Source organism: Chlorocebus sabaeus, chromosome 14 (assembly GCF_047675955.1).
Source record: "Chlorocebus sabaeus isolate Y175 chromosome 14, mChlSab1.0.hap1, whole genome shotgun sequence".
Lineage (NCBI taxonomy): Eukaryota > Metazoa > Chordata > Mammalia > Primates > Cercopithecidae > Chlorocebus > Chlorocebus sabaeus.
The window spans coordinates 54,712,630-54,726,759 of NC_132917.1; the positions used below are offsets into that span (position 1 = coordinate 54,712,630).

A 14,130-nucleotide genomic window follows, 5' to 3' on the forward strand; every position below is an offset into this window, starting at 1 on the left:
GACTTAAAATAGAGATAAATAGTGTCCGTACATCCAGTCATAACGTGGTAAAGAGGATGACAAGAAGCCCAAGGTAGAACAAGCATTTTGTGTGATGGTGGTACTCTTTGCTTCTGTGACGTCCTCTGTAGGAGAACACAACAGTTGGCCATTTCTCATGAGATCTTATAAAAAGCCTAGGAATTCAGGGGACAGGGTTCTTTCCATCACAGCCCCTTAATTGTATACAAAGACCTGACCTTTTAATCTGCTGGTTGACTAACAGTGTGGCTGGAGGGTGCCTTCAGAGGCTCAGAGAACTCAGAAAGGAGCAAAGAGCAATTTTGAGATAGGTGGAAAAGGATGGATTTGGTTTCATATGGGGAAAATTCAAACATAATACTCACCTGTCATTTAAAATGCTTCTGAACTAAAATTCCAAAGATATGTGGAATTTTATTTATTAAATAAATACTTAATAAATCTGTAACTCCACTATTATTGATACCTTATATTCTCTTGCAAATCTAATGAGTAAAGTTTGTGAGCTTTTCTCCTTTTTTGAGGCTTAACATGTGCTTTTGAAATGACATGACAAATTTAAAAGAGAAGTAAATGTCATTTGGCTGTGCCCTGGATGACACATGGATGCCATTTGGCTGTGCCCTGGATGAGACATGCCACTCTGGTGAAAGGAGTGAAGTTTCTGGGAAGCTGATGGGAAAGGTAACAAATAGTAAAGGGAATAAAGGTGGTTCTCTGTTCTTGCTGTTCTTGACATAGACATAGATAAATGGTAACATTGTGAGTCACTCTAAGCAATCATATTGCATCAAGCCAGAGAGGTGACATCAGAGACTGGCTCATGAAAGGAGAAAAAGCTCACTTTCTTAATGTACCCAAATGGCAAAGGAAGTCTGGAGAAAGGGCTGTAAAGAGGTGATTTAACAAACAGTGTGAAGGAACTTCTGGCAAGAAAAAAAATTGCAATGTGAACTTTTTAATAAATGTGATAAATTTATGGGCTTCAATAGGAATGAAAAGAACAATAACCAAAGTAAAAATACTTTAAATCCAAAATGTGAGGTGTTTGGGATAGCGCTGCTGAGTAACTAAGGCTGGTAAGTTATTTGAAGACTTGCTGAAATCTGTTTATTCCATTCTCCCAACCCCTCATTCAAAGAACTGAAATAAGTCAGGAATTATGGGATTAGAGTAAGAACAATTGCCTGGAGCAGTGACTTATTATTTCCTTCTGGATGCTTCAGAATCTCAGGAATCTACCAAGTATCTCAAGGATTTTAAAACAGAAGCTGTGATCACAGCAAAAGAGTTCAATTTATGTCTCTTGAAAGTGTTTCTGGCTATCCAGGGGAAATATGCTCATTCTTTATTTTCTAGTCCCTGGGTGGAATCTGTTGCCTATAGCAGGGGGAGAGGCAATATGGCAGCCAAGATTATTGGCACCATTCATTCCCTCTTGAAGTATTTTGTTAATGCTTACTCTGCCGTATCATGTTCCAGGAACTGTTTAGAGTGATGGAAAACAGCTCCTGCCCTCACGGAGCATACCATCTACTCAATCATCATCTTCCTAGCTTGAGGACTCCAGGTGTGATGCTAACCTGAGGAGTCTCCTTGGGTTCCCCACTAAAAATAGAATAGAGTTAGGCCATCTTTTCCCAGGATCAGGCTTATAGGCTGCAAACTTTACTATAGCCAGGCTCTGTGAGTTACAAACCCAGTTGCCCACACAAAATCTTCTTTCAACTTGAACGTGCCCAAGCTCGTCCTTTAGTCTCAAACATCCTAAGCCTTTCCCCCTCTGTTCTCGCCCCCAATAGCTCTTGACTCCTCTTCTTTATCCCTTCTACCCATGTCTTCCCTCACTGTCTCTTCCTGGTCCCTAACTGACCACCCTGCCTATCCTAACACCCCTCACAGATCTGTCCTTACCCCTGCATTTCATCACTGCTAGGGTTACCTTCCTCAACTATGAAACTGTTTATGCTGTGTCCTGCCCAAAATAGTCATTGGTACCCTAATTTTCTGGCCTGGCTAAGACAGCTTTCAAGAGCCGCCACTGCCTGCCTGACCCATCTCATTTCCTACCATTCTCTGTAAGACTTAAACTGTGGAGGACATTGTCTTTTCTCATGAATCTCCTTTGCACCTTGTCTGTCATATGAACTCATGTCTTCCCTAATGTCCTGGACAGCTGGTCACTCCATCCTCTATCTTTCTCCATCCTCCATCTTTCTATGTTACTGTGTATATATATTGACGTATTGTAATTATTTATTTACATGTCTCTTTCCTCTGAAAGTGGGCTCCTTGAAAGACAGCAGTGTGATTTCTGTTTATATATCTATGGTACTGTACCTCACATATCGTAGGTCCATAAGGACCTGTTGAATAAGTGAATGAGCTAAAATATACTGGTTTATCAACAAACAGGGTTTTCAGACTGCTTCCATCCACTCAGCTTAATGAGCAAACGTGGCATGCCATAATCTTGCAGTTTTCTGGGACATCTAGATACTTTGAAATAACAGGTGTGTCTCAACAAAATTGAGATTGGGAGGGTCCTTTCTAATTAATCATCTCTCACCAACTGAATGCCAAAGTGTTCTACAACCTTAAATAGTTACAAAGCTTCTAGCATTCACCTATTGTGAAAGCTACCCTTTATTATGGGTTATCTTTTTGTATTACTTGCTTATGAAGATTCCTAAAGATATATTTTCCAGCGAGCACTTTTCAGATGTCCAACGTGCATTTAAAGTACGTATTTTGTTTTTGGAAGCCATATTATATTCACGCAGACATGCTTATGTTGGTTATAGATATATAATGCCAATTACACAAATGATGAAATTTGTATTCATCATACTCTGTGCCAGGCACTCTGCTAAGTACTCTAGACTCACTGTATCATCTGTTTTCTGTATTACCTCTTTTTAGATGAGGAAACTGAGGCAAAAGATGAAGTAATTTGTCCAAAGAACCAGAGATAGCAAGGGCGGCCAACATGCAAATCCAGTGTCTGATGTCAGAACGTATACTCTCATTAACATCACGCTAAAAACTGGAAAAAAAAAAAAAAAAAAGTCTACTTCTATTTACTGTGTAAGCAGATGCTGAAAATTGAAATGGGAAAATTTCTATTTCTGTTTATTATATAAGCATAAGTTTATACAATGAGCTAGTTTCCTATATAGGTAATGTGCTCTTGATTCCCAACATCTATTTTTTAGAAAGGCACAACATCTGTACACACTGAATTTAAAACATTAGGGTGATTTTTTTTTTCCATCTAGGAAAAATACTTCTCAATGGCTACTGACTCCTTAAAATATCAGCTGGTATTTGACGAAGTTTCGTTTTTATCAAACTACAGAGGAAAATTGTTATACAAACCACAATTGTAATTTGTAGTTTTTTGGTGTCACAGTGATCTGTGTAAAATGGAAACTTTAACTTAAACTGTATCATCTATAGTAACAGACACAGAAACAGCACTTGACTCTGGGACCCCTTCATGCTTTGAAATCCTAATGAGGATAGTATCCGGCGCTTCTGCAAGCAGATTTAATTCTGAGAAGAGAACCTTTCCCTAGCAACAACATTAAAAAAAAAAAAATTAAAGTCAAAAGCTAACTTGAAAACAAGTAATATTTTGAAAATCAATAATTAAATTTCACAACATAAAACAATTATAAAACTATACAGATGACTTTAAATTGAATAATTACAATCACAATAGCGCCTAATTTTCAAGGTAACCAGTGGGTAAGACCAAATGAGATTGTCAGACTGTGCTGAGCCTCTCTGCTAAAGTGAACATTTCAATTAGACAAAGTAATTAATGACTTTGGGGACAGTTCAGCCTCTTTCTCTTGAGATCACCTTGTTAGATAATTTAAATGAGAAACAGATTTGGATAAAAGGTGATCAGTGTTTTCTTCAGTTGGAAGATGTGAAAAGAAACCTTTTTCTCTTTCAGCCTTGCCTTACACCCAGACAAAACTCTTGTTGCAACTGGCCAAGTCGGGAAGGAGCCATATATATGCATATGGGATTCCTATAATGTCCAGACTGTGTCTATTCTTAAAGATGTCCATACACATGGAGTTGCCTGCCTGGCTTTTGACTCAGATGGACAGGTGTGTATCTTTTTTTTTTTTTTTTTTTTGTTTACTTGTTTTATTTAATGACTTCTCACAATTCACTTAAAACTATAATACCAATAGCCAGTAGACTCAAAATCCATCAACTCTTGCTGGTTCTCCTGACACAGCCTCCTAGAATTTTTTACCTGTTTTTTCCTCGTTGAAGCTGTGGCACTAACACCAAGCTCTGGATAGGCCTTGGTGTTGGTTCCCCTAGTCCCACCATCTGGTTAAAAAGCCTCCATAAAAGAAGTCACGAATTCATGCTGATCAGATTCACCATAGCCCAGTAATTCTACTTTGTTGTCTGTTGTTAGCTTCCTATTTGGAGTAAGGGCTGGACCAAGCCTTATTCACAAACCTCAAGCCCTGAGCATGTCTGTAGTACTTCTTGATTTCGAAAGATGACATCACCTCCTAATAATCCACTGAGAAGATTATCCTTGACTCTTTAACTTGATGTCATTTCTAGCTTCTTCTCCCTGTCCTCTCCCAATTCAATCTATCATCAATTCCTGGGTATTCATGTTTCTTTACAATAACTGACATCCTCTCCTTTCCATTCTCTCTGCCACTGTCCTGTAAGTGCTAATAAGTCAATGTCATGTCTGACTTAGTTTAACCTCTTAGTCTCCTCACAGGCAATTTCTTGCTAATGCATTTCATCAACTGAAAACGGTGTCAAAGCGTTGTTTAAAACCAGTAAGAGCTTAAAACCAATAAGAGCTTGGAGTACCCAGTAAATAAAGTCCACACTTTGTTAAGTGGGCATTCTGTTTTAGCCAACTTTTCTAGACTTTTATCCGTTGTGCCCTTGTGGAATTGAACAAATCTGCAAGACTCCGGTATCAGACCTTGCACGTTTGTACCTCTGGGCTCTTCCTCAGTCTGTCCTATCCACCTAAAGTGTCCTGCTCACCCTTTTGCCCATTGAAGTGATTCAGTCTCCAAAGGTTTTTACAAAGCCTGGCCAATCCCTCCCAACAACATTTTCTCTTCTTCCTTTGACCTACAGGAATACTTGGCAGAAAAGATAGGTTGATATGTTCTAGAAAAAGTAAAAACAGAGGGGTCATTGCTGGCTCCGGCTGCATTCATCTCCTCACTAAGGCCAGGCCTCTTCTCCCCGTTTTCTCAACCGCCTCCGTTTCCTGTGCCACCCTTCCTCTCTCTCTCTCTCTCACCCTCCATGTTTCTGCCTGTTAATTCCTTCAATCTAATTTTTGACAAATTTCAGAGTTAAATGTGTAAGTTGGTGCCATGCAAAGATCTGTCAAATTATTCATAGAGGCTTAACTGAAAGTCTGTGGGAAATTCAGTGGATTATAGGAGTTGACCTGGTTTGAGTCACTTTTGAAAAACAATTAGCATTTACTTGCTGTTTTCTGCTATTTTAAGAGAGCATCAATCACTAGTCATTTTTCTTTCTAGAACTAGATTCACTACATATGTAGACCCCTGGAATTATATGTTCTTTATTTTACTTCTCTGTAATCTCATCCAGTTAGTTTAATGCATACATTCTCTTGTATGTCTACATAAAGAGACAATAGCTAGATGCCAGTATTTGTTCAGGCTTGCAGTTATATTGGCTTCCTAAATAAACTGAAGTGGGTCAGAATCCATATGCATGTACAAGTATAAATGTATGCTTATGTGTGTACTGGTGTGCACCTTCTCTAATCTGATTTTGTTATTCAAGCAAGCATTCTTTATCAATTTGTTCTGAAATATCACAAGAAAATGTAATGCAGCAAAGGGAAATCCAGCTTTAACGTAGTTTTTGTCCATATTAATTTATGTTAGAATCCTAACTATTTTCCTTTAGATTTCATTTTGAAGGATGGTGGTGGGGGTGGATTGCATGGTACTTAACTGTCAGGTGAGAGAAATAACCTCTTGTATGTTAGCCATGATGGATTTCATGGCTTGTTGATGACTATTGCTTCAGGTCCGCCTTACTCCCTGGACAGAGTTAACTGGAATCGAATGATATTTAGAAATGACAAATGGCCCATCACCTCACAATTGACAAAAGGCAATAGAAATGCTTTTCAGGTAGCTATGGAACCTGTCACTACAGATAAACAAAATAGGTTTCTTTCAGCTTTTTCTCAATCAAGAAATATGGGTTTTACTTCAGTGCCCTTATTTGTGTTAACTGGTTTTCTTCTCTTAAAAAGAATAAGCTGAATGGAATTCATCCATTCAGATTTTCTTATGAATAAAAATACAACCACATCTTATTTCCATTGCTGAAACCCTCAATTAAAAAATTACAGCAAAGACATTTCTTAAGGACACATTAAAAAAAAACCCCAGTGATGTGTGTTACGTTAAAAATTCCTGGTGGAAGCCATGTTTAGTGAAGAAACCTGAAGAATCTCTGCATAACAGCACATGTATACATTTAGCCATGTATGGCTGGCTGTTTCATCCACACTGAGTGTGCACATATGCAGACATACTCTCGAATGTACTCAGTACGTACATGCTCTTATACTTGGGGAATACCATATGTTTAAAACGTCTTTAATTTACGTTACTTCACTTGACCCATACAACAACCCAACAAAGTAGAAGGAATGAATATTTTCTATACCCATTGTACAAATGAGACAACTGAGATTTAAGGAGGTTAATTTTGCAAGGTCTTATGTCTGGCTACTTAAAAGTGAAAAGAAAAGCCAAATCTACTTACAGTTCAGACTTCTTACACAATGCTGTCTCCTTGCAAGTGATATCCTGCAAGAAACTCTGATTTTGGTATGACTGTTGACTGTTTTTCACACTTTTGGTTTTGTATATAATCATGTGTGTTGAATTTTATTTTTCCTTTAAGGACAGGTTCTGACCTGAACCCAAGGAATTTAGGCTGGGAGGTGAAGTACCAGATTACTTCTACTTAGATTATATTAGTCACCTTAAATGCTTGTAAAATTATAGAAAACTAAAAATTAATGTTCATTTATTCTATTCGTCAAACCCTTAAATTTTAGCAGTTTGAAGCTTTTAGGCTATAGAATCCTGGGTTCTATTAAATCTCACATTAAGATTTTACCTAAAAATTTTAAGTTAAAAATTCCAAATACTGCCTTCAAGTACTGTTTCTGTAATTTCTATTGACTTATCAGAGATTTCCTGAGAGTTTACCTGTATGTTTCTTACACTTAAAAGGATAAAGGAGCTGTAGCTCTTAGGTTTTTGAAATTTCAGCATATGCTAATGGAAAGTCATCTATTGAGATATTTTTAGTTTTGGGTTTAAGATGGGTTTTGAGAAATCGGTTTGTTATAAGAAATTCAATGCCTAACCCATAGTAATCAGTAACTATTTCTCAAGTGTCAATAAATTTTCCCATCACTTTTAGGTACTAAATTATTGTTCTTATTCTTAGCGTTTAGCCTCCGTGGGGTTGGATGCCAAAAACACAGTCTGCATTTGGGACTGGAGGAAGGGAAAACTTCTGGCCTCAGCCACTGGCCATTCTGACCGGGTAAGAACTTGCTGGATCAAGCTATGCAGATTTCAGAACTGGGGGGACCTGTGATTTTGCTTCTCAGACTTCTAATGTTTTTAAAAGTTAATTTTTCATGTATACATTTTTCCTATTAAACTTATAAGCATCCTCTTTTTTCATGGTTAACAGCTAACTGTGTTAATGTGCTTCTGGTGATCAAGTACTTTATATGGATTGTTACTGCTTTTCATAGGCAAAGCAAATTTTTGATGCTGGCATTTTACTACGTTATGAAATCAAAATGGAATTGAATTTGAAATTATGTATAGTTTAGACGTATTCATTTAGAAATGGAACTAGTTGTTAGAAAAGAGTCACAAAATATGATTACAGGGGTACACATTTTAATTTTGAATGAGTGTAATGACAGCTTTGTGATTCTTTGTAGTATTTGAGAACATTGAATGTGGCCTGCTTATTCCTATTGAAGTCAGTGTGATCAGAAATAATTCCATGTAGTCTTAGGCGATGAAGTGGGTTTATACATATAACTGGTCAGAAATCTAATTTGCCAGTGTCTTGCATGATTAAAATAATTTGACTCCTTTATTATCTTGGGTTCTCTAGTTTAAACAATGAATTTGCGTGACTGTCTTACTTGAATTTCTAGGTGTTTTGTATTTCTGCACAATGTAAGTGTTCATGTGGAACAGACTGTCCAATCTTTTGGCTTCCCTGGGCCGCAGTGGAAGAATTGTCTTGGGTCACACATAAACACCAACACTAATGATAGCTGATGAGCTAAAAATCAAATCATCTCATAATATCTTAAGAAAGTTTACAAATTTGTGTTGGGCTGCATTCACAGCCATTCTGGGCTGTGGGTTGGACAAGCTTGATGTAGAATCAGGCTCTAATTAAACATGAAATTCACTGTCTCTTGCTTAGAAGGAACTCCTAAAAAAAATTTTAAGTACGAATGGCACATTCATCTATGGAGGTTTGTAGTTGTAAGGAGACCCCACAGATGTTGCAAATTCTACTCCAGGATCAAGTCTTCAGAAAGCTCAGGAGTGACCAACAATAGAACCTCAGTACTGGAAGAGGCCTGGTATCCCACTGGTCCAGTGGTTCCCAATCCTAGCTACATATAGAATCCCCTGGGGAGACTTCACAGCTTATATATATATATATACTCATATGTAATATTTTATGAGTTATGCTGCATTTACTACTTCTATTTCTGAATCATTTTATATAGTTTGACCTGAACTAGTATACTGTCTGTCTATCTTATCACCTTGGAAAAAGTAAAAAACTAAAGTTACAAACAGTTTAAACCAGTAAAATTTCCTTACTTAGAAATAGCCTAATGTAATCACTTTGGCTTGTATAGAAAGAACTTTTATTGTTAAATTCTTACTGTTAAGCTAAATTTGGCCTCAGCTGCCCTCCATATGGTAAATCTCTACAAAATCAACTGCAACCTAGCTTGGTAAGTAACCAGACTGAAAATTTAGGTGCATGCTTCTGTAACAAATAGCTGAATGGCAGCCAGCTTCAGCCAATGGCAGGCTGCCACCTGTTCAGACCATGCCCAAATAAAGCAAATTCGGAGCTGAAACTAGGAAAGCTGTTTCTGTACCTCAGTTCATTTTTCCCAGGATGCATATACCTAGTGCTGAGTCTGTAATCTTAGGATGTTTTAATGAAATGCTTTATTTGGAACACTGTTCCCCCAGACCCCATAATCTGTGTCACACAAAATTTTGCTCTTTATTACTGATACCAGTATGAATTATTTACTGCTTGTGGCTAACTTCAAGATTATCTTCAAGATTATTTTAGTGGCACTAAAATACTTAATCCATTACATTTATATAATGAATGTTTTATACCCTGCAAAATAACGTGATATACTTTATTTTCATTGACCTTAACAAAACTTGAGGTGGTATAATCCACTGTAGAGAAGATGAGGTTAAGGTTAGAGGTGCTCAGATTTGCCTGCGCTTAGATGGCTGAAATGGATACTTGGACCAAGTATTTTTTCTTCAGTGCTCTTTCCGGGGACCCTAATTGCTCCTTTATATGTGATGAGCAGTTAGTGGTCTAGGTTATTTCTCTGGTCTAGACTTTGTCCCTGACAAGTAGTCCCTCCCTTTCTATCAGCATGTCATGGAATGTGGTCCATGGATCCACCTCTGTCAGAATCTCCTGGAGTCTGTTTAAAGATTTGGGTATCTGGACCCAATTCCAGACCCACTAAATGGCAGCATCTCAAATGGACCCTGGAAATACCTGTTTTAAGCAATTGCTATGGGCAATTTGATTCTCAGGATTGATGGTCTTTTCCTTCTTGTCTCTGAAATGGAAATAGAGCTACCTGCAAACTCTCTGGTAGCTCTTGTTAAAGAATGACAAATAGTAGTAGCAGATATATTTTCAGTTCATCGTATAATTGAAAATATAATAGTATGTTGGGTCAGATTAAAATGATAGCCTGAGGGACTATTTAAATTAGTGTCAGATAAATGCCTCTGCCTTATGTTTAGGAATATTAACTTCTGTGATTGCTAGAGACTATTGGCCACATTAAATTGTAGTTAACTATTGAATGTTTTCCTAGTTAAAAAGAAGTATTTAAAAATTCTTTAAATTTCTATTGAAAAGCTATCTCCAAAGTGTTAGCATTGTGGAGAGCTATTGAAAAATTTGATCAAAAATTTATCCTAAATTGTCCATTTGTTTATCCCAAAATATGATACCAGTTTGTTTTAAATAATTATGGTAAGTTCTCACTCTACTCAGGCTTTAAGGTAAGTAGACATGAGGTGATAACATGTATGTTAGTTCCTGACTCATTCCAAGCCAAATCTTCCATTTTTATCCTGTGCAGGTAACATTGTGTTCTAAATGTTAGGGTAGAGTCTTGGCAATTGGACTATTATTTGGAAAAGGCAAAAACATGTCAAATGATCAACATGGCAACTTTTAATGTTTTGAACAGATTTTTGATATTTCCTGGGATCCATATCAGCCAAACAGAGTGGTTAGCTGTGGAGTAAAACATATAAAGGTAAAGTTTTTTGTTTTTCGTTTTTTAATTTTGGTACCTTGAGTGCAAATAATTTTAGGTGTTTATATAGATAATTTCATGTTGAGAGACTGCTTGACTTTACCCTTTTTTTCTTCAATATAGAGCCCTCTTACCTGTTTCTCTGCTCCTGAAGCAAACTAACATCAGCTGATGGGGCTCTCTCTTAGAAATGCAAAGTAATGACAATCAAGTGAAGTGCTCAGCAGGCAGCTGAAAAGGAAATTTTATGTAAATTAAATATCGAACTGAAGACTCATAATACTTGTGGGATTGCATGTTTTAAAACAGTGCTGATTTTAATGTTGTGAAGTAAGTTTTTCCATTATAATGAATATTTACATATTTGCATGTCAACACTTTGACATGTTACATTCCCTTAAAAGAAAGGTGTCATGTTGCGCTCTACAAGGAAATAGAGAAATTCACAGTACAAAGCTATCTGGACCATTGGTTTTTAAAGCCCCAGTCTTCCTCTAGACTACTCTCTCATCTGGGTAGGCCCACATTTGCTTCTTATTATTTTGTTCACAAGTAGCAAAATTAACTGCATCAACATGTTTTGCTCTGACATAGCAAAAATTTATCCTGACCCCTGGGATATGGCCCAGGATCTTCTTTCTCTATAGGATTGTAAATAATAGAAGTTAAAACTCATAAACAAGAGTATAAGGATTACCTTCTTGCATAGAGCATGCATGGATTCTGTACAAAAATGGTACATTTCTGTATGAATGAAGATTTTCCTCTAACCAACCCCTCCTATTTTGCAGTTCTTTTAGTCTAGTTTTTCGCGATCCTTCCCATTATTCTTACTTGGTTAGAAAGGGACAGATGATAAAATACTCAAAGAAGTATAACAAATACGGAAGACTTACCTAAAGAATGTTACAAAACTCTGCAGAGGAATGTAAAACAATAGTTGAATAAATGAAGTGATAATGTTGATTCTGGACATGTCTAAAATTTACAAATGTATCATCTCCAAATTTATATTTGGTAGAAATGCAGTTAAAATCCCTGTTACTTCTGTTTTTACCTGACAGAATTTCCCTTTAAATTATCCTAAATTAATCTGGGAGCATAAAATAATGACAATAACTATGAACTTTGGGATAAAAAATCATGAAGAGGATATGTACCACTATTTACTAAAGCATAGTAGAATTTAATTTGAATGGTATAAGACTTGGATAAAAAGAAGTAATGCTGAAAAATAGACCTTAATATGTATGACAACTTAGAGTATAATAGCATCTGTAACTGGTAGGCACAAATTTATCAATTTTTTGGATAAAGTTAATACTTCATACTATACACTAAAACAAAGTCTATATGAATTAAAGAGGTAAGTTTCAAAAACTATAAAATAACTAGAGGAATATATAGGCAAGTGTTTAACTGCTCAAATTGGAGAAAGATTTTTTAAAATATAAAAGCAAAGACATCATAAGGGATAATACTGATGCAACTGTAGAAATATTAAAACATTCTGTGTAATTCCTTCTTTCCACAAAAAGAGGGAAACCGCAAACTAGCAAAAGTATAAGCAGCACACGAAGTAGATAACTGGGTTGTTCTGAAAATGCAAAGACCTCTTGCAAATCTGTAGAATGGACAAAGAACATGGAAAACTGACAAAAATAGAAACACTGTTGGCCAATAGATTTATGAAAATGTTTAAATCTCATTAATAATTAAGGAACACAAATTTTAAAATAACAGAACATTTTAAATATATCAAATTTATGACTAAAAGTACCCTATCTTGGCAAGGATTCCATGAATGAGCACTGTTAAACCTTGCTGGTGGAGAGGGGTAAGCTGATAATGGTCTTTTGGTCCAGAAATTTGGAAATATTTATCCTTAGAAATGTCAATTATCGTTGATCCAGTAATTTCATATCTTAGAATCTATCCCAAGCAAATTGTTATAAGTGTGAACCAAGAGCTGACTCCTTGCTGAGTAACTGATCAATAGCAAATAACCAAATAGAAGATCTGAAATAAACCAAACAGAAGATCTGAAACCACTTGTGTCTCTAGGAAGTTGAATAAAATGTTACATCCATATGATGAAACACTATACAATCGTTAAGTTATGATTTAGATGATTAATTATATTGGGAAATATTCAAAATCTATTATGTGGGGAAGTTCACAGTTGACTTTGTGGGTGGGTGATGGTGGGATTAGATTTGTGGCTTTTTCTTTAAAAACATTTTTATGTAGGAAATATATTAGAAGGACATCTCCAAATGTTAAACAGTATCTCTGGGTAGTGGGTTGATGGATAATTTTTCCCTTGTATACTTCATTGTAAAATTATTTTACAATAATATATATTCCAAAATAAGAAATTTAAAAATGGAGAAAAATTTCAGAGGTTCCACTACTCAAAAGTGTAAGATATTCCACAACACTTTAGAGTTTCATAAACATTTAATAATCCTGTACCAAGCCCTGATGTGTATATTTTTAATCTAGGAAAATGTCAGCTGAAATCTAGGTACTTTGCTTTATTAGCAGCAGCTGGAGGCTCCTTCTATGCTTGGTACAGCACACCTGAAAGACCACAATCTCATTCAGTTTTATATTTGAGTCGGTACTAGATGAAAGAACAAAAACAGACCCTACTTTCAATTTGCTTGAAGTTCAGCCATTAAAACATTAAGATAGACCGTTTTGGAAGAAAGGTAAAATCAAAGCCCTCTATCGATAAAGATGAGATCCCAGCTGGCTTTAGAAGCACGTTGTCAGGATGGAGATGCTGCTTAGACTGAGCCTCGGTGGGGGTGTGAGTTTGGTAGGAAGGATTGGGAGGCAGAACTAGGGGAGGGGTTGCACTTCTGTCAGGAGTTAAGAGAGGCATTGGTCACCCATGGAAGCGTGGGACTGGGGAGCTGGGATGGCCCATGGCTCATGATATGTTCCAAGATTACCAATGTTTTCATCACCAAAGAACCTATTCCATAGTTTTCTTAGGGAACAAATATTTTGAAAGATGGTGGCCACAAAATAAACTAGCCATTGAATCATAGTTTCCTTAGCAATGTTTTATCAGTCAAAGATGTGTTATCTGCCAACATGAGTTTCTGATCAGACTAAAATACGAAAATTGTTTCAACCATGAGTAAAAAACCATGTGAGTTCATGATGATCCTGATTTCTGTTAGGCTGTGGGGGGTTTCTGGAAATTTGGGACCCTAACCTGGGAGCCATCGTCCATCCTGTACTCAGCGCTGAGGAAACCCAGGACCCTAGAGGGTTAGGTGGGAATTTGACTTCGATTCGTGATTGTTTCCCTCTCCTTGACTCTGGGCAACCATTTAATCTCCCTGAGGCTGAATTAATATTGATTTGTTCTATTTCAGAGAGAGGTCACTACCTCCTGAATTTAAGATAATTACATTAAACAGTAT

The 14,130-nt window shown here is 36.6% G+C and overlaps 1 protein-coding gene across 8 annotated transcripts in view; it reads left to right on the forward strand.

The window, feature by feature from the left end:
- EML6 (EMAP like 6) overlaps positions 1-14,130 on the forward strand; it is a 255,703-nt gene that overhangs the window by 92,669 nt on the left and 148,904 nt on the right. For 7 of the 8 annotated variants that reach the window (XR_005243334.2, XR_012095287.1, XM_038006941.2 and 4 more), the window contains exons 3-5: positions 3,986-4,145; positions 7,549-7,647; positions 10,622-10,690. Coding sequence is in view for 5 of the 8 variants with exons in the window: in XM_038006941.2 (XP_037862869.1) it covers positions 3,986-4,145; positions 7,549-7,647; positions 10,622-10,690 (328 nt within the window). In the remaining 3 variants the exon portion in view is untranslated. The remainder of the gene's footprint in view (positions 1-3,985; positions 4,146-7,548; positions 7,648-10,621; positions 10,691-14,130) is intronic. The other variant, XM_073022984.1, reaches the window with a different exon arrangement.